General features: G+C 38.7%; 1 protein-coding gene across 10 annotated transcripts in view; it reads right to left on the reverse strand.

Annotated features, from left to right (window-relative positions):
• Positions 1 to 22,166, reverse strand: part of Cadps2 (calcium dependent secretion activator 2) — a 534,832-nt gene that overhangs the window by 247,227 nt on the left and 265,439 nt on the right. For all 10 annotated transcript variants that reach the window (XM_021164381.2, XM_029478701.1, XM_029478705.1 and 7 more), the window contains exon 7: positions 5,032 to 5,143. In XM_021164381.2, the coding sequence (XP_021020040.1) occupies positions 5,032 to 5,143 (112 nt within the window). The remainder of the gene's footprint in view (positions 1 to 5,031; positions 5,144 to 22,166) is intronic.

The following is a 22,166-nucleotide window of genomic DNA, read 5'->3' on the forward strand; positions in this document are numbered from 1 at the left end:
GAGAGAGAGAGAGAGAGAGAGAGAGAGAGAGAGAGAGGGGAAAGAGAGAGAAGGAGAGAGATATTCTGTATTCTACATATAACAAATCTCTGAAATCGCTGTCCCTGTTCATGACCCTTGCTCTGCCCACCCCACCCTCTTCTTTTTAAAGACATTCCTCCTCTTCATAGTGTCCTTTGTACTTTCACACTACATATCTTTATGTCTGTCTGAATGTGTACATTTTACATCTAGATTATTACCTTTCTTAGTTAAAAAGATAATGTTTCCACTGCCCTCCATAGAGGATTAAATGGAATTATGTTTGCAGAACAAGTTGTAATACTACCTAGTCAATTCAATAAAACAAGAGTGCTTTAGAACAAGAAGAGATGCTTACCTATTTCTCTTCCATCAGTTTACAGACAAGGGGTAAAGGGTGTGGAGACTAACAGATCCTAAGCCTGTTTAACAAGGTGGTAATGGAGCGCAGGCACACTCCGCCATCTGCTGAAAGGATCCCAAAGGTCCTTAAGCGAGCTTCTCAGGGAAGAACAACGACAGGCTTATTGTCAATAATCTGCAGAAAGCGAGACTATACATCTTCTTCAGTGGCTTTAACCATTCAGTTACTTTTGAACATAGTAGTCGTCCATGAACCTACTAAGGCAGATACCAAGACAAAACAAATAAGGATACTAAGGTCTGTTCTTTAACTTTTCAAATTCATGGATAGCAGAGGCATGGATGCGTATTCCTCTTCTCTAGGCCCGCTAGTATTGCTGCTCTTTTTAGTGATACTGTAAGCCACTATTGCATGCACTATCAGTTTCCAGTGAAGGAATGTATTTATGTACATTGAAAGTCATGACTTTATAGGATTCCTAGATTATTCATTTAGGACCTCATTTTCTGTCTTTGACACAAAGAAAATAATTGTATAAAGACTTATGTTAAAAAATAATTTAATATTATAAAAGTTGCTAAGTCAGTATAGATATGTTTTGTATACACCTGACCTAGTTTTCCAAAACAAAACAAAACAAAACAAAGTAAAGCAAAAAAAAAGAAGCAAAAAAGATTATATATTACTATGGAATATCTATCTTTATCGAAGGTAAGAAGTTTAAAATAGTCCATCTGTACTACAACAGATGCTATTGAATTTCAGCTGTTTTTCAATTTCTGTTTCAATAGCTAATCCAACATAGCACATTAAGTTTACCATTCCTGTCTTTTATTCTTCTCTACCTTTTATCAGTATTGTTTTTTCACAGCTTACGAGTCCTGAAGAGTCCTGGTCAGTCATTCTGTACATGGTTCCCAATGTGGCTTTGCCTCACAACTCTCTCACACATGGATGGGGCTTAAGTTGGGGCTTGAGGGTGAATGACAAGGACATTGAGTGGTATGCAGGAGATGTACTGACACCACAGTGGCCAGCCTTGTGGCGATAAGAGAGTATGTTTTCCAGGCTATTCTTCTTGTCTTAGAGACTTAGAGCTAAGACTTTTCTCATCACTCTTTTAAGTAAATTCATTTTTTAATATTTTAATACAATTATTTTTAACACAATTTCTATTCCACATGGGGATCCCTTTGATATCACAGATTGGTGTGTATGTGTCTGTGAGTGCATGTGTGTGCATACACATGAAGGTTACTGTGCATACATTAAAGTGCACTCTACATATTTGGATTTTATCAAATGCATAATTCATTAATCCAGTCCTTTGTACCATACAGAACTGGGGCATCACTCTAAAAGTATCTCAGGTACTTCTTCAGAGCCAGTCACTTCCCAGTCAGTCAGTCTCTAGCAAGCACTCAGGTTTGCATTCTTACAGCTCTATACCCCTCACCCCCATGAGTAGAATCATACACTCCCTCATTTTTGTCATATACGTTTTAGCTATATATTTGTATGAATTAATAACTTATTTTCTTTTCTAGCACAAAGTAGTATTTCATGGCATGAATGTACCAGGGTTTACCACCCTACCTATATAGTGACATATAGCTTTTGTGAAAATATAAAATGCATAAATCTTGTGTATATGCCTACAAGTCCAGTATGGAATTCATATGATATGTTTACATTTAATATATAAGAGACCATCAAGTCTTGCAAAGATTGTGTCTCAATTTTCCATTGCCTCCATTAATAAATGAGTTTCTGTCTTGGAGAGTTACTAGCATTTGCTCTGGTCACCTGTTCTGTATTTAGCAGATGTCCAGTGGTATCTTGTGGTATAAACCCATTTTGCATCGTTGTTGCTTGTTTTTGAAGTCCAAATATTGCACACAATTTTAAATGAAATTTTTATGTATAAAAACAAGGTTTTCTTGGGTTTATTCTTGGTATTTTAGACAATATATTTCACATTAAATAAGGTCTTTGTCTTTGAACTGAAATAAGTTGTCTAGAAAACTAGATAGGTATATAGATGATATTAGCATTGTCCTCCAGTAGAGCAAGTGTCACCCTCTATTTGCACGTGTTATATGAGCTCAGACTATTACCCATCTGAAGACTTCAAGTCTAAAGCAGAGATGAGGAATAGATATTTGAGAAGAAAGAAGAAAGAAAGAAAGAAAGAAAGAAAGAAAGAAAGAAAGAAAGAAAGAAAGAAAGAAAGGAAGGAAAAGCAAGCAAGCAGGGAGGCAGGGAGGCAGGCAGGAAGGAAGGAGCAAGCTATATTTGAAGGAAGAGTGGCAGTAGAAAGGTTATCATATACAGAAGGTGGACCTTGAAGCAGTGGTGAGTTCTCCAAGAAGGATGTCTCTAAATTCAGTATGTGTCCACATCAACAAGATGGAAATTAAAATGCCCTGTAGCCCTCACGTCCCATGGTCTGATTCAGCAAGTCTACAATGGGACAGGATAACCAGCACTTTACACTAATATCAAGGTGCTGGCGATGCTACTCTTTATACTAAGATGAAGAGTTAGATTTTTATTTCAGTAAGTGTAGAGACTGAATGATTTAAAGAATAGAATGAAGAAATGCTTCTGATGTTTTAATAGATCATAGTCTGGAATATAAAGGCTGAAGTAAAGGGGCTATGGTGGCAAATTAAAAAGTAGAAGCAGCTTCTTAGGGAAGTATATGTGACACATTGGATCATGTTAATGGAGACATCAAGAATCGGGAAACTCCTAGAGGAACTTGACAGAACTTGAGAATACGTGGAATATTGGAATGAGGGAAAGAGAAACAAGAGGGACCTCTAGGTCAGTGGTTGACAATGCCTGTATGGAATACTACCTCATGGTGGTGTGAATTTGGTGTTCTGCTTGCATGCAGTTACATCATGCAAATCTGAAGCTCCAAGGAAAGAAAATAACTTTGAGAGCCACTGACACAAATAATATATCACCTTCAAACCTATGTAGGTCATTAATATAGATTAGTGGTTTTCCAACATGGATAGATGACTATATGGGCACTGGGGAGCATCTCACAATCTTGAGACATTTCTGATTTACTAGGTTTTGGCATTTATTGAGTAGGGGACAGAGATGACATTAAAGATCATAAAATGAATAGATCAGTATTTTGCTTAAAATAATATAATAATAAAGTTGAGAAACTCATGGAAAAACTGTCTTGTTTTGGAAGTGTGTGCAAGTGCTATCTCAGATTATAGAACAAAATATATCCCTTACATGTTCAACTTAAAATTTGATTAATTATATTGTTGAATCAGTTAAAATGAGGTAAAATGTCCAAAGAATTACATACAAAATTAAATTAGTTACAATGAGGAGATAAGTCTCATGATTATAATTATAGTTTGTGTGAACGACTCTGATTTATAAAAATCAGAGGTGGTCTCTGAGGCTCTTCTGTTACATTATGGTACAGGGATAAATGCATGGATATAAGATTCTGTCCAATGCATGTACTAAGGTCAGAGAGGTAGTAATCTGGAACCCGTGTATGCAAAAACTCTAATAGTGTAAGAGAGCTGGAAGAGGAATTGAAGTGAATTAAAAAAAAAAAAAAGGATTCTGAGAGAGAAACACAAAATCTTCAAATCTTCAAAACACAGAATGCTGCAAATGTTCTTCCATATCTATTCTTGTAAAATCTACCCATAAATTCAAAAAAAATAAGTAAGAATTCTAAATATTTACTCTCTTGAAAATATCTGTGACAGCTGCTTTCAGATCTGGGTACTATGCATTCATATAGCACAAGCCAGCTCCACTCCTTAGAAGATACTCACTTCACAAGTAACACAGCGAATCACCTTCCACGCTGAGCTGTGGTGATCGCTAGAGGACTTAGCCCTTTAATGACATCTGGAATACACAGGGATTATAAATATATATTCTAGATACAATGCAGTGAATACTGCCTCAGTGGTAAAAGGTGTGTTAGAAAGCCCACTTCAATAGGAAGACAGAGGAGGGAGGGGAGACATGCCCTTTGGAGGCATTTGAATTTGGTTAACTGTAGCAGATAGGAACAGCAGGTGGCCTTGTGCAATAGAAATGGCCTGACAACCCTTAAGCAAAACCATTAAAGGAGGCTGACATTTCACCAGGATGGACAAGTGGGCTGGTGTGAATGACATTCAGCAGCCAGAGGAGAGGCTGGAGCTGGTGACTTTGAGCTCATGTGTACTTCTTATGCATTGAAAGCCTAGGACAATATTTTCTAATTTATACTTACGCTTAGTAGATTATAGCTGTTAGGTAGATATATAGAAAAATCACACGTAAATAGCCTTTGATACCTTGTCCAATTGATTAAGTTAGTGTGTGTGTGTGTGTGTGTGTATGTGTGCATATGGAGCAAGTCCATGCAATGTCATGCCTGTAGGGTTCAGTGACTAGCCATGCTTCATGTGGAGATCCACCATGTGGATTAGAGAGACTGAGCTCAGGTCATGGGGCTTGGCTTCAGTCACTTTCTTCTCTGGAGCCATCTTGCTGACTAAACTTTATGAGCACACGTTTCACCTGAGAAATACTGGTTAATCTTCCACTGGTTCATGCTAATGCCTTGATATCTTGGAAACTCATTGTAAGGTACCACTCACCCTGCCCAGTTCCTTGTCTTCCAGGGCCAGGACCCCCGTGCTTTCTGTGAAGAGCTTCACTTTGACGACAGGCCGAGGGTGGGTAGTGCTGAAATCTCCTTGGGTCCCCCATCTGCAATGAAGCAAGAAAGGTTTTCTTTGATGTGGAATAGTAACCAACTGCCCCAGATCAACATGCCTCCATAAAAGGTGCATTAAGCAATGAGAATCTTTCATTACTGGATGAGATCTTTGCTTTTGTTTCTGACAGATGGCACCACCAAGAAGGAAAATAACAGTAAGCTTTATAGCTTGTCATAGTTATTCAGCTGCTCAAAAATTAGCATACTGATCTACAAAATATGGAACGCTATATGAATTCAGGTTAGAAAAGACATTACTGATGAATTGAGTGAAATAATTCATTAACAGAAACAATGCAATAATTTTTTATGAATGGGAAACTGCTATGGATGTCTAGGTAAGAGATGGCACTGCAGAAAGCTCTTCTCACAGTGCTGTGCAACTCTACCCTTCCTCCCTTTGGAAGTCTTCATTAAACACTGCCTGCCTTTATATGTTCTAAAGGAAGGACAATTATCTAAGCCTGTTTCTTTATGTGACTTTTTATAGACTCTTTCAAAAAGAAGGAATTATTCTTCATAAAAATTTTGAACAATCTGTCGTTAATTTCCCAATTCATTCTCTTAGGGATGAAAATAAGTCTGTTGACATCTGGCTTTTCAAATCATCATAACAAAATAACGTGTTTTCTTGGCTCATCTTTTAATTAATAGCATCTTGTCTTTATCATACTCCAATTCATTTGAGCTTACTGACAAACTCAACTGGCACACATCTGGCATTAAAAAAATTTTGATCAAAATTTCTTGAAATTCTGAGAGAGCGCAGGTACTGAGACTTGGCATAGCATGAACAAAACACTATTGAAGAAAATGCCAAGAAAGGGAGAGAAATTAAACGGGTTAGCAAAATACAGGAGTCAGGTTAAAAATAAAATACTAAACAATGCCAATTTTCTTGTTTATGTTAAAAAAAACAACCAATTTATCACTTTCACAGAGCTGAATATATTTTATTTTATAAAATCTTCTTGAGAAAGTTTGTTAACTCTCAAAATCAAGTATGTTAAAAACTGAATAAAAGTCTGTCTTCTACCATATCACTGAAAATATTGCAAAACATGTCCAAAAGCAAAGGTCATCACAGTGACTGAAGAAATCAGCATCTCTATAAAACCTGTTCTCTTGAGACTAAAGTCAGGTCAGAGACCAGAAAGAAGGGTTCAATTAGGGTAGAAAAGTGGTCTAATTTCTATTACAGACATCTAGGAAAGAGACCTCAAGTTCTTTCTTTTCTTTGTATTTTTTTTTCCATTTCACTGAATTAAGTTGGTCTGTGGTGTAGCAAAGGCAAAAAATAAATAAAAAAAATGAAATTAAAGAGTAAAATAAAGTGAGAGGCAAAATAAGGGAAAAGGGATTCTCAGTATACTGTGTAGAAGATAAAGTCATGAATTTGGCTGGACAATCCGGTTGGAAAGTTTGGAAAAGATTCCTATAACATGATGTTCTCATTTTTCTTTATCAGACAGTTAACATTTCAAGGCCTCCCTTGGACACATTTTACTACACCTGGGATCAGAAACTTCTAATAGTCTAAAAGGCAACTCATATTTTTCCTTAAAGTTGACCCATCTTCTGAACAAACTCCTCTTTATATTTCCGTGTCTTATGTGGAGAACCTGCAGAAACCAAACCAGAAACCCCCTGGGAGGTGGCTGTCTTAAGACAGTTGAGTTTGGAACACAGGCAATTTGAGAATGGAGAAAGGCATGATAGGAGTTGAGAGTTGAGCAGGAATAGGGCGGTGGGACAGAGGAGAGGATGGAGCAATGAGAGAAGGTAAAGAAAAGAGAAGGAGCTATAGAAAACCACACTGAAACCTACTCCTGTGGACATCCATTAAAGTATGTAAGTTAAAACTGTAACTAGAACCTGCATAGCTGGGTAATGCTGCTCCTTGTATCAGGCACGGGGGCACCTCCATATAAACTGATAGTCATGGAAGTCCAGAAGTTCCCAGAATACTACAACTTATTGCTTTTTCTCTGTGTTGCTTAACAGAACTAGACAGACAAGAAGTTATTGCCAAAGATACCATACATCTTACTTGAAAGATATAGATAAGCCAAGCTAAAACTCATCTCGAAGCTTTTCTTTGTCTGTCTGTCTGTCTGTCTGTCTGTCTCTCTCTCTCTCTCTGCCTAAGTATTTATTGTTTTTTTATTTTTGTGAATATGACATTATATATCTCAGTTCCCTTCATCTCCCCGTTGCTACCTCCCCCATCAAGAGAAAAAGAAAAGCTTGTTTTAGAAACTTTAGTATGTCATAGTATGGCCCCCCAGTAGACCCCTTTTCCCACTCTTCTGTACTTGCAAATGTTCATTGCAATGAGTCACTGATCTGGCTCAAGGAACAGTCTTCTGTTATATCAATACTAGATTCTCTCTGGGACTCCTCTCGGAAATCCTGTTGCTGCCCTGAGTTATGGAGATCCTACAGCACTGGATCTGTAGGACTGACCCCTTCACAAGCTTTAGCACTTCACTGATGAGATAGCATTTGGGGTAGATCCTGGCCTGGGAGGTTTCTGAGCTGGTTAGACTGCCAGCTTTCCCGCACCCACACCATTGGAGCAAGCTCTCCAGCTCTGCACACCTCATCCAGTGTTGCAGCCAGTAAAGGGCAGAGCCAGTTTTCCTGCTCTTGTGCCCTCAGGGATGGCTGACCCACACTCACACCATCAGGATCAACTCATCTTTGCTGTCTAGGAGAGGTGCAAGGCCCATTCTCCCAATTTCTGAAGTAGATAAGTGACAAGGACAGCTTTCCCTCTCTCATGACTGTAGCCTCCCCCAGCCTTGAGTAGTCTGGCTTTGACCTTGCTGCCACTGAGAATGAGACCAATTGGGGTGGAACCTTCCCGATTTAGATGGCTCTATTGTTCTGTCACCTGCCTCTGCTCTTCTCCAAGACACTGCTACCTGCTGAGAGGCCCTTGAGATAGGCCCTTAAGATATTCCGGAGACAGCATCCTGCAGATCACCTACAGGCTGGCAACAGGCATCAAGAATGGATTGGCTTGGGAGGCAGAGGCAGGTGGATTTCTGAGTTCGAGGCCAGCTTGGTCTACAGAATGAGTTCCAGGATAGCCAGGCTATACAGAGAAACCCTGTCTCAAAAAACCAAAAAAAACAAAAAACAAACAAACAAACAAAAAGAATGGATTGGCAGGGATGAGTCTCCCCTCTTTATAAGCACAGACTCTTAGTAAACTTGGAGGCCTTGAACAGAAACCTATCTTGGCCTCCATTATTTCTCTCGCCGTTTCCTTCCATACATCTCTGGCCTCCCACTCAGGAACCCAGTTGGTGTGGCCACAGACGGCTACACATGACCAGGGGCCAGTTCTCCTGGCTGCATCTGTCCCACATCCATGCCACTACCACTGCAAGACAGACAAGGGGCTGCCAGCTAACTTTATAGTGCCCTGTGTGATGATTGTAGCTCTTTACTTTTGGTAGGTTATCTTTAACAGGTATAAAAGTATCCCCCGCTTGTTTTTAGATGCATACAAATAAATCACTAAATGGAATGCATACAAATTTATGTATACATACATAAATCATGCACATATCTGATATTATATATGATATACAACAGATATACATACCATATATTGCAGGTATATAATGTTAAATACATGATATATAGAAGAGAAATATATAAACATATGTGCATACACAAAATTGCATGATGCATAATGTTTTAATAAACAGTAAGCTGAGTACAGCATGATGATAAGGATGATGCCACAAATCCTAAATGTGTATCAGTTCATAGAGTTAATTTTAGTATTACTACATGATGCTTGCTTATCAACAATGTATCCACACCTGAAGAGGCCACCTCCTGTAGCCAGGTAGGAACCCCAGTGGAATGATAGAGACACCACTCCACCTACAAAACTATCAACCCAAAATTATTCCTGTCTTCAAGTAATGCAGGCAAAGGGGATAGAGTAGAGACTGAGGGAATGGCCAACCAATAACTGGCTCAACTTGAGACCCATTCCATGGGCAAGCACCAATCCCTAACACTATTGATGATACTCTATTATGCTTGCTGGCAGGAGCATGTTGTCCTCTGAGAGGCTCCACCTAGCAGCTGACTCAGACAGACACAGACAATCCACAGCCAAACAGTGGATGGAGCGTGGGGACTCTTATGGAAGAATGGGAGGAAGGATTGTAGGCTCCAAAAGGGATAGGAACTCCACAGGAGGACCAACAGAGTCAACTAACCTGGACCCTTGGGGCTCTCAGAGCCTGAACCACCAACCAAAGAACATATACGGGCTGGACCTAGGCCTCACTGCTCATGTGCTGCAGATGTGCAAGCTTGGCCTTCATGTGGGACCTGAACAACTGGAGCAGGGGCTATCCCCAAAAGCTGTTGCCTGTACGTGGGATATGTTCTTCTAGCTGGGCTGTTGTCTGGCCTTAGTGGGAGAAGACGTGCCTAGCCTTGCAGAGACTTGGAAGTGCCAGGGTTGGGGAATACCCAAGGGACCCTCACCCACTCAGAGGAGAAAGGGAAGGATGATAGGGAAAGGACTGTGGGGAGTGGGTGGGAGGGGAAAGTAAAGTGTAAGTAAAAAAATAAAAGAAGAAAAAAAATGTATCCACCATATTAAGTCTACACACACACACACATGTTGAGCATATAAGTTCAATGCCATGATTATATTTCAAACATTATAACTAGAGAAATAATGCTAATATAGGAATGGTGATGAGGGAAAGATTCTTAAGAGGAATCAGACAAGATGCCCAGTGAATACTTTTTAGTATAAATAATGATTCATTTCAACACAAAAAGTATCACAATATGCACAAAGGAGTTATTCATGGAGATCCCAGAACCTGGTGTGAGTGATCTCTACCACAAACCAGTATGGGGATTAAAGTAGGGTCTGGAAGACAGTAAGTCATGATATTACAGGTTTCTATAGGTACTGTAAAAGAACACTCTACATAAGTAACTACTGAGTCAAGGACAGGAAATAGGAAGGGCATTCTGTGAACTGAGGAAGGCAAAATTAATGTGCTTTCAGGCTGGGAGGAGCTGAGAAGTATGAATATGAGGAATCCAGATGATAAGGAACCAGAAGCTTCGAGGTTTTAATTACATTAAAAAGGTGACGCTTTAAGGTCAGTAACATGGCTCAGCCTGTCAAAATGCTGCCACACAAGCCTGAGAACCTGAACTCAATCCTAGAACTCATATTATGCTGTGAGGAGAGAACCAATTCCTGAAAGTTGTCCTCTGACCTTAACATTCATGCCATGGCATACAGCCTCCTCCCCTCACACTAAATAAAACAAAAATAAAATTATATAGTATGGTAGAATTCTCTTGTATGTGACTCTAACATCTTAGTACATATGTTGACACCATCTTGATAAATATTCCTATGAGAAAATAAAAACAAGGGACTAGACAGATGGATTACAGCTGCCAGCACTGGTTGCTTTTCCAAAGGACCCAGGTTCGATTCCCAGCACACTCACTGCAGCTCACAACTATCTATAACTCCAGGTGATCTGATGCCTTGTTCTGCCCTCTGAACTCGCATTGTGCACAGATGTGTGTATGTAAAACAGTCATACACATAACGTACAATATAAAAGATATAAAAAGAAAGGTAAGAACACATGTACAGTAACAAAACACTTGTGATTCCAGAATGATGAATGAATTAAATTCCAAAGTCTATATCCACTTCAAAATGCAGAGGAAGGGTCAAGAAGGTCAAGTTATTACCTATTACACAGGTAATAACTGTGTTCAAAGTTCACCAATGCATTTTCCTATTTCCTATTTAATGTCATGTTTCAACACTTTTGGCAATTAATATCAATTATTACCTCCCTACAAAGTTTTCAGTATTAAGTGACAAAAGAAGGCACTATCACACTTCCTGTCACTTTGCTTGACTCAAAATGCATCGCCATTCTGTACTAGCGTGGATAAATTACTTAGGAGCATTCAGACTTCAATGTAAACCTTCAAATGAATAAAATATCTACAAAGCACCTGTATAAAGACCACAGGGCTTCCTGACTGTGAAAGCACAGGATAGTTCATATGCCATCTGAAATAACTAGCATTAATTATGCATTGGCTATTAAATAAAGTATAGCAGAATTTCTATCTGGAGCTGAGATACATGCTACTGCTTTCTCATCCCACATTTATACAACCAAATAATTTCAAGTATCAAATCTTCTATCGCATTATATATAACGGCAAAGAGTTGAGCACACAGTATGCATACTATTATAGAGTGGTTGTGTAAAACACGGGTATGTGATGAGATAATTTGTTGCCTAGTAATGATGGTTATGCAGATAATGTAAAACCATGGAAAATAAGAAAAATAAAAAAAGATACAAAAGCAAATGTTTATCCTTTAATTCATACAAAGTAATGCCAAGTATAAATATGCACCTGGTAATACTAAAATGTCACCAAGCAAACCCTATTCTCTTGGAACTCATAAGCTACAGATTACAGAGGATGAAAAGCCTGATGACCATATATTCTAACATAGAGTCCTCACCACCCTGCCCTTCAATCTTAAGCTCTGGCTATTTCTGACCGCCTCTAAATAGCTACAGAACTAATTATACCTGGAATCGGAAAGGTCCTCCGAGTTGCTAACCTCTGTGTTTGAAGTATGCTCAAAAATCATGAGCCATAAAGCAGTTGCATTGGAACCATTTATGTCTCTTAGTTCAAATTTATGTTATAAATATATAATAAATTCATTATTAAGAAACTAAGTGCCAGCTAAACTGTTTTTTAAATATGTACATTTCTAGCCTTAAACTACGGTTACTTTCAGCCTGGGTCAGAATTTTGTTTTTGCAGTGGGGAGTAGTTAATGCAAATACTTATGAATGGGTAAAATAATAAGGATACATGACGGTTGTCAGCCCTAAAGGGTTCTTCTAAATCATTCCCAGGGAACATCACTTAAACAAGAACGTGGCTATCCCAAGAGCTGGAGGAAGCGAAGGAATGCCTTTCAATGCTGTCTTGGATATGGCACGTCCAATGCCATTATGGACATCCTATAGTTGTGATTATAGGCAAAAGAATTACATAAAAAAAAACATGAAAGTGTATGAGTTGGCAAGAAAAATGCTGGATGTCTGTAGGAGTAGAAGAGAGGGTAATGGGAATGAATTTATTCACAGTGCATTGTGTATGCCTGCAATTGTAAAAATATAAAAAATAAATGTAAAATGTGCTAAAATGAAAGTAAGGAAAAAGCTCAATATTTAAAGGTCCGTGCAGCTAGTATCCTGGTCTCTAAACAGCACTGCAGAATCATGGGACATCTAGTCGAAAAATACTAGGCTGGCAGTGCAGTCATTTTTATTATGAACTTTGTCTTTTTAATGACCTTCCTCAATTAGAGGTTTTCTTTACAATTTCAAGCTGTCAGGAATTTGATTATGATACGAACAGGAAGTTTAAAATTTATGTCTTAATCTCATTTGGTTAAAAGGTTAAACATGTTTATAGGCTGGAAAAATGGCTGGTGGGTTAAGAGGACGGTTCCTCTTGCAGAAGACCTTCTGTGGGTATGGTGGTTTGAAGGAGAGCCATCTTTATAGACTCTATGCTTGAATACTTTAGCCCCAGTTGGTGGGAAGGATTACAGGTGTGCTCTCCTTAGAGGAAGGTTGTCACAGAAGGCTCACTTTGGGGTTTCAAAAGACTTGTGCATTTCTTCTCTTTCCCCGCCCCACCCCGCCTCCTCCTTCTCCACCTCCAAAACTGTGCCCTTGCTCTACACAGCTGCTACCACACAGGTATTCTTCTTGTATATTAAACAAATGTGATTCCCTGTTCTATATCTATTAGATTCTATTGATTAGCCACTGTCTGATACATGGTATCCCTGAATACTATAAAGACACTAGGATGTTAATATGTAAAAAAAGTAACATTTATAAAACTCAACAAAGTGGAAAAATACACTTACATCTACAACTACACTAATAAAAATAAAAGCATCAACACTTTAACTGAATAATGTAATAACCTCTAAAAGTTTGCAATTAAGTCCAACATGAGAATTGCCAACCTAAAAATTACGAGCAGAATTAAACAATGAAGCACATAATGTATTTACAAATAATGATAAACACAATGCTTTTATACAATGTTAAATATAGATATTTTAAAACATGCCATCTGTTGTACTTCGGGTATGAAGCCTTTCCAAAATGTTCACTACTAAAGACTTGGTCTGCAGTTGGTACCTTTATTGAGAAGTGGTTGGGTCATAAGAGTTCTAATTTCTTTGAGTTGATCTATTGAGAGTCCACACTGCAAGGGCTACTAAGATTTAGGACCTGGTTGGAGGAGGTAGGTCACTGGAGATGCTCATTTCAGATTCCTCTTTCCTCACCAGCTGCCATGAGTTGGGCAGTTCTGTTCCACTGTGTCCCTGCTGCCCTGAGATTTTGCTCCACCAACATAACCACACAGCCATGGAGTCAGCTGGCTATGAACTATGCCTTCTGAAATAATAAGCCAAATTTAATCTTTCCTATTTTTAAGAATTTTCTCAGGTATTCTGTCAAAGCCACAAAAACAGTCTAGCATAGGATCCTTGATTAATGTGAGGAATTATGGCTGTTTTATAGAGATATATAAGAAAAATGGCATTTAGGGAGGGAAAGTTATTGACGTGCAAAAAAATTAAAAATTTCCTAGCTATTGAAGAAATCCCAAGCATATCAAAATTTTCTATAGCACTTATATTCTTAAACCAAAGATTAAGGACAAGTGGTAGAATAACTAAATTTCACTGAAACATGGGGCTATTCTGTATCTTGTTTTTAAATGTAATACTAATATCCTGAACATATTTATCCAGCAAATAGAATAATATAATTCTTACTATCATCTTATTAATTAGAAGTTAAAATAGTATTAAGATTTTTTTATTCATCAGGCTCTATCATAATTTGCTCAACCAATTTTCTGAGGATAGATCTTATGTTTGTTTCTAGTTTTAATATACACATGACTGTTACAGATGCCTTACATATTATATCAATTATTTTAGCATACATATTAAAAAGAAGAAAAGGTAAGGATGACACTCTTAGAGAGATCAAATGTTAACCTACTTGCAGCTAAAATGGGTTATCCTAATAAAACTGGTTGGCTGAAAGATGAGCTGCTTGCTGTCCTAGATCAACTGGCCCAAGGCCCTGTGAGGACCCAAGGAACTTCCAGGTAAGATCCCTTTCCCACCAATCCCCTGCCTGCTGGGTCTAACTGCGAACAGACAAACAGTCAACAACTTTCTGTTCCCTGACCTCCACCATCAGGGTCAATGCTTTGCCTGCTTTCACAAAGAAGTCTGTGAGTCCCAGGGACATTCAGTTCCTCCTGAGACACAGTCAGCAGAGGTGAAAAACAGGCTATTCCCTGAACATCACTGTCAGGCCCAGGGCTCTGCCTACCAACGTGAGGAGTCCTGCCAACATCATGAACATCCAGCAAACACCAGGGACAACCAGATGGTTAAAGGCCAGCTTAAAAAAACACAATCAACAAGAGCCAGGGCAATATGGCACAGTCAGAGCTCAGCTATCCTACTACAGCAAGGCATGATGTCCTAACACAACAGAAGCATGAGAAGGTGAAGATGATAAAGGCATTTAAAGACAAAAGAGGAAATCTCTTGAAGAAGTACAGGAGAGGGCAATAAACAGTTGAAGGAAATAAATGAAACTGTTCAAGACCTGGAAAAGGAAATAGAAGCAATAAAGAAAACATTAACTGGGGGAATTCTTGAGATGGAAAACTAGGGATGAGAACAAAAAGACCAGAAACAAGTATCAGCAACAGGATATAAGAGATGAAAGAGAGAATCTCAGGTGTAGAATATACAACTGAATAAATTGATACATTGGTCAAAGAAAATGTTAAATCTAAAAGATACCTGACATAAAAACATCCAAGAAATCTGGAAAACTATGAAAAGACCAAACTAAGAATAATAGGGGTAGGAGAAAACTACTAGCAAGAAGGCCAAGAAAATTTTTTCAACAAAATCATAGAAGAAAATTCCCTCAACTGAAAGAAAAAGATGACTATAAACATACAAGAAGCTTACAGAATACCAAACATATTAGGTAAGAAAAGAAAATCTTCGTACCACATAATAATCAAAACACTAAAACTATAGAACAAAGAAAGACTATTATAAATTGCAAGGCCAAGTAATATGTAAAAAACAAATCTATCAGAATTATACTTCTTGTCTCAACAGCGATTTTAAAAGCCAAGAGGGTCTGGGTAAATGTCTTGCAAACTCTAAGAAATCATCAATGTCTTCCCAGATGACTATACTCTGAAAAACGCTCAATCACCATAGATAGAGAAACAAGCTATTCCATGACAAAACCAAATTTAGACGATATCTATCCATGAACCCTGTCCTACAAAATATAGTAGAAAGGAAAGTCTCTCTCTCTCTCACACACACACACACACACACACACACACACACACACACACACACANCACACACACACACACACACACACACACACACACACACACACACACAGAGAGAGAGAGAGAGAGAGAGAGAGAGAGAGAGAGAGAGAGAGAGAGACTACTAATCAAATAGCAAAGTAAAAGGGATCAACAATCATTAGTTGTTCATATATTTCAACATTAATGGACTCAATTCTTCAATAAAAAGTCACAGGCTAACAATATAAACTTGAAAACAGGATCCATCATTATGCTGCATATAACAAACACACCTCATCAACAAAACATCACCTCAGAGTAAACAACTGGTAAAAGGGTTTCTAAGAAAACCAACCCAAAAGCAAGCTGGAGTAGTCATTCTAATATCTAACAAAATAGACTTTCAACCAAAAGTAATCAAAAGAGATGGGGAAAACACTTTAAACTTGTCAAAGAAAAAACTCTACCAAGATGACATCTCAATTATTAACATTTATGACCCAAATGAAAGGGTACTCACATTTGTAAAGAAAACATTACTAAAAGCTTAAATTACACATCTAACCCACATACTAATACTGGGAGAAGTCAGAACTCCACCCTCTCTCTAATAAACAGGTCATTGAGACAAAAACTAAACGGACAAATAATAAAAATTACAGGTTATAAATCAAATGAACCTAACAGATATCAACAGAACATTTCACCCAAACAAAAACGAACATACCTTCTCAGCACTTCATGTAACATTCTCTAAAACTGATCATATACTCAGTCATAGAGCAAACCTCATCACATAATAGAAAATAGAAATAATGCCTTGTATCTTCTCAGACCACCATGGATTAAATCTGGATATAAACAACAGAATTAACAGAAAACCTACAAATTCATGGAAACTAAACAACTCTCTACTCAGTGATGACTGGGTTGGGGAAGCAATGAAGAAAGGAATTAAAAGACTTTCTACGATTTAATGAAAATAAAGATGAAAGTTTATACTATTAAGTGCCTTCATAAAAAAATTGGAGAGATTTCAAACTTAAAGCAACTTAAAAGCACATCCAAAAACTCTAAAACAGTAAGAAGCAAATACCCAAGAAGAGGAGATGGCAGGAAATAATCAAAGTCAGGGTTGAAATAAAAAAATGAGAAAAAATGTAACAATAGACAGAATTAATGAAACCAAGAACTGATTCTTTGAGAAAATCAACATAATGGACAAACTCTTAGCAAAACTAAGTAAAAGGTAAAGAGTATGTACCGAAATTAATAAAATCAGGAAGGAATTGGGGACATAACAATAGATACTGAGGAAATCCAAAGAATCATTAGGTCTTAATTCAAAACTCAATTTCCACAAAATTGGAAAGTCTAAGCAAAAATGGGATGATTTTCTTGATAGATAACACAAAAGTTAAAGATAAGGTAAAAAATTTGAATAGTCCTCTTACCCCTAAGGAAAGAAATGCAGGCTTAAAAGTCTCCCATCCAAAAAGAAGCCCAGGGCCCCATGGTTTTAGGACAAAATTCTACCAGACTTTCAAAGAAGAGCTAATATAAATACTACGCAAACTATTCCATAAACATAGAAAAAGAAGGAACATTGTTAAACTCACTCTATGAGGCCATAGTCACTGTGATACAAACCACATAAAAACTCAGCAAAGAAAGGTAATCTTAGAGTAATTTCTGTTATAGTCATTGATGCATAAAAAAAACTCAATAAAATATTTGAAAAACAATTCCAAGAACACATTAAAAATATTATCTAAGATGATAGTGGGCTTTATCCCAGGGGTGCTGGGATGGATCAATATAGGAAAATCTATTCATGTAATCCACAATATAAACAAGCTGAAAGAAAAAAATCCACATGAAATGGTGCTGATCTAACTTGATGTCTGCATGTAGAAAAATGCAAATAGATCCATATTTATCACCCTGCGCAAAACTCAAATCCAAATAGGTCAAAGGCCTCAACATAGGGATACACTTAATCTAATTAAAGAGAAAGTGGGAAACAACCTTTAACATATTGACACAGACAACTTGAACAGAATACGAATAGTTCAGGCACTAAGGTCACCAATTTATAATTAGGACCTCATTAAACTTAAGAGGTTCTGTAAGACAAAAGATAGAATGAGTAGGACAAAACAGCAGCCTATAGAATGGAGAAAACAATCTTTACCAACCCTACATCTGAAAGAAGGCTAATATCTCAAATTACAAGAAATTAAAGAAATTCAAAACTAAGAAACAAAATAACAATTAAAAATGGGGTACAGAACTAAACAGAGAATTCTCAGCAGTGGAATGGCTTAATGGTAGAGAAACACTTATAGAAATATTCAACACCCTTAGTCATCAGGAAAATGCAAATCAAAACAACCCTTGGATTCCATCTTCACCTGTCAGAATGGTGAAGATAAAGACTCAACTGACAGCACATGCTCATGCAGCAAGGGGAGCTTATTCATTGCTAGTAAGAGTGCAAATGCCCTGGGGTCTTATATAAATGATGTTCCACCATACCCAAGGACACTTGCTCAATTATGTTCATAGCAGCTTTATTTGTAATAGTCAGAAGCTGTTAACAACATTGATGTCCCAAACCAAAGAATGGATAAAGAAAATGTGGTACATTTACTCAATGGATTACTACTCAGCTATTAAAAACACTGACATCATGAAATTTGGAGGCAAATGGATGGAAGTAGAAAATATCATCCCAAGAGAGGTAACCCAGACCTAGTAAGACATTCATGGTACATACTTATAAATGTATATGAGCTATAGAGTCCAGGTATAACCATGTTAGAATCCACAGAACCAACAAAGCTAAGTAATAGGAAAGTCCCAAGGGAGGATGCTTGAATTTCACACAGAAGAGGATATAAAATAGATATAGGAGGTGCAAGGAGGCAGGGAACTGAGTGGGGGATGGGATGGAGTGGGGATCAAGAGTGACGATCAGGTGTGGAGATAGCAAGGAGTGGAGATATGGCTAGGAGAGAGAACGGAAATGGAGAGGTGGACATCTTTGGGATGTGCCTAAGACCTGGGACGGGAGAGGTTCCTTGAAGTGTATGGGGGTGACTCTACCTGAGATTTCCTAGCAGCTGGCAATATGGAGACTGAAGTGACCACCTCTTGTAGCCAAGCAGAACTTCCAGTGGAGGGAAGGGACAACAATTCACCCATAAACCTTCAAATCTAAAACTTGGTCTGCTTGCTAGATATGCAAGGATAAAGATGGAGTAGAAATTGAAGGAATGGCCAACCAATGACTGTCCCAACTTGAGACCCACCCCATGGGAGAGCGTCAGCCTCTGACACTATTAACGATACTCTGCTATGCTTTCAGACAGGAGCCTAGCATAATTTTTTACTGAGAGGCTTCATCCAGCAGCTGATGGAAACAGATTCAGAGACCCACAGCCAAACGTCAGTCATAATTTGGGGAGACTCGTGGAAGAGTGAGGTAAGGACTGATGGAGCCAGAGGGGTCAAAGACACCTACAGAGTCAACTAACATGTGAGAGCATGGGGGCTCACAGAGAGCAAATCGCTAAAGAAAGAAACCCCATGGGCTGGACCTAGGCCCGGACACATTTGTAGCAGATGTGCATCTTGGTCTTTATATGGGTCCCTTACCAATTGGATTATGGGTTTTCTCTCATTCTGTTGCCTGTCTGTAGACGATCTTCCCCTAAATGGGTTTCTTTGTCTGGTATCAGTGGCAGAGGCGGAGCTTCTCCTTCTCTGAGGAGAAGGGAAGGGGCTTATATGGGAGGGATATGTGAGTGTGGGGCAGGGTGGAGAGGAGGGAGGTGGGGCTGGGATTTGGATATAAAGTGCATAAATAAATTTTTTAAATTAAAATAAAAGAAAGTTTGTTGACATTAAAAAATCCAATTGTTAATTGAAACAATTAAAACAGATTTTGTTTGAAAACTGGCATGATGAAGTGTAATTACTCATGTTCTACTAATTCCTTTAAACCAAAATTTACATATACACATTTTTACTAGAGGCCATTATGTTTAATTACATATTTTCCTCATTTTATTACTTTTTTTGAGAATATTACTACGATGCATTTTGACATCTCCCATTCTTTACATATCCATTTCTCATTCCATACTGTCTTAATTAGGGTTTTTATTACTGTTATAAAACACCATGACCACACGTTGGTCTTCTTTCCTCTTGATTTTCTTAGGGACAAAATACCCATGGAAGGAGTTACAGAGACAAAGTTTGGAGCTAAGACAAAAGGATGGACCATTCAGAGACTACCCCACCTGGGGATCCATCCCATAATCAGCCACCAAACACAGACACTATTGCACATGCCAGCAACATTTTGCTGAAAGGACCCTGATAATAGCTGTCTCATGTGAGGCTATGCCAGTGCCTGGCAAATACAGAAGTGGCTGCTCACAGAAGTGGATAGATCACAGGGCCCCCACTGGAGGACCTAGAGAAAGTACCCAAGGAGCTGAAGGGGTCTGCAACCCTATAGGTGGAAAAACAATATGAACTAACCAGTACCCCCAGAGCTCATGTCTCCAGCTGCATATGTAGCAGAAGATGGCCTAGTCGGCCATCATTGGGAAGAGAGGCCCCTTGGTCTTGCAAACTTTATATGCCCCAGTACAGGGGAACACTGGGGCCAAGAAGTGGGAGTGGGTGGGTAGGGGAGCAGGGTGGGGGGAGGGTATAGGGGGCTTTCGGGATAGCATTTGAAATGTAAATGAAGAAAATATCTAATAAAAAATTGAAAAGAAAAAGAAAAACAAAACAAAACAAAATAAAAATAAATAAATAAAACACCATGACCAAAAGCAACTTGGAAGGGAAAGTACTTATTTCTCCTTGTAACTCTTGGGACACACTCCATCCCAGAGGGAAGTCAGGAAGGAACTTGACACAAAAACCTGGAGGCAGGAACCAAATCCCAAGCCATGGAGGAATGTAGCTTACTAGCTTGCCCCTCACTACACAACCTACTGAGCTCTGAGCATGCAACCCCTTTTCAGCCCAAAGTTCAAATTCTACCATAACTCTCTGCCCAGCACCCCAGACATGGTCAAGCTTCTTACAGCAGTAGAAACTGTAATCAAGACAACTACATACCCAATTTTGTGTCTTAAAAACAAAACAAAACAAAAAACACCATCAAGTACACCGCATGAAACTCTTATACTCTTGGAGGTGTAGCCTTTGCTGGAGAGCAGACAACATATCAGTATCCATACCCTTAAAGGAAACAGACTCTTCTGTTGGGGTTGCTCTTATCCACTGTGTAATCTGCTGCTGATTTCTGTGCCCCGATTATTATGGCTATTGAACCATCTTATGTATCCCTGTTGTATTAAAGAATGCTCCCAAATTATCTGTGGTTGATTAATAAAGAGCTGATCAGTCTATGTCTTGGCAGAGAGGCAAGATTTCTGATCCCAAGGAGAAGATCCCAAATGGGAGAGGAAGGAAGAACAGAAGGTATGAAGAGACCACATGGATGGATAATGAGAGGTGGCCATGAAGCAGACTACAGAAGAAGTATGGGTGAATAGGTTGTCAAAGTATTTGCCATGAGGACACCACTTGGAGTAGAGCAAGCTAGTAGGAGGTATAGATACAGGTAGAGAAAAAACATACCATGGGAAGTAGATAGTCATAGAGGATTAGAATAGAACAGAATCTGCCCAGCTTAGGCTTGCAGATTGTCAAAAAATATACCATGTCTCTGTCTTTTACTTAGGAGCTAGAACAGGCTAGGGTTTTATTTGGGAATCCCCATGTACTCCGTTGAGGGGTTCTATGCCTTTTTTTAAAGGCATAGAACCCCTCAACGGAGTACATGGGGATGTCCCACATTGGGGACATTGAAGCAACTTTTACTCTCCTGTAATTATTGTTGTCTCAGAGGAACTGATATTTCCTCTGGAGATATCCCAGGCAAATCTGTTTTCTGCAACGTTGGTGGGTTTTCTTCTGCTCCAACCATGCTGGGCTTTTCTTCCAACCATGTTGAGCAGCAGATGTGAAAGTAATTTTTATTCTCCTGCAGGAATCGTTGTCCCAGAGGCTTGGTGCCTCTGTCTGCTAACATAGATCTAGTCCTGGAAGCTTATGGCCTTGCTCTTCCTCTTCCAGGAGCTATCAATTTCCAATAGCTTCTTAGTTAGAGGTGAGACTTTGTGCCCATCTCCCCTTTGTGTGGCTTAAGGCTTCTACTGTGATGTATTACAACTGCTTTGTTGTATCCACAAAACACTGTTTCCTTTTTTTTGATTTTTAATATTTTTATTACATATTTTCCTCAATTACATTTCCAATGCTATCCCAAAAGTCCCCCATAGCGCCCCGCACTTCCCTACCCACCCATTCCCCTTCTTTTGGCCCTGGCATTCCCCTATATTGGGGCATATAAAGTTTGCAAGTCCAATGGGCCTCTCTTTCCATTGATGGCCGACTAGGCCA

This window comes from Mus caroli, chromosome 6 (genome assembly GCF_900094665.2).
Source record: "Mus caroli chromosome 6, CAROLI_EIJ_v1.1, whole genome shotgun sequence".
NCBI classification, from domain to species: domain Eukaryota; kingdom Metazoa; phylum Chordata; class Mammalia; order Rodentia; family Muridae; genus Mus; species Mus caroli.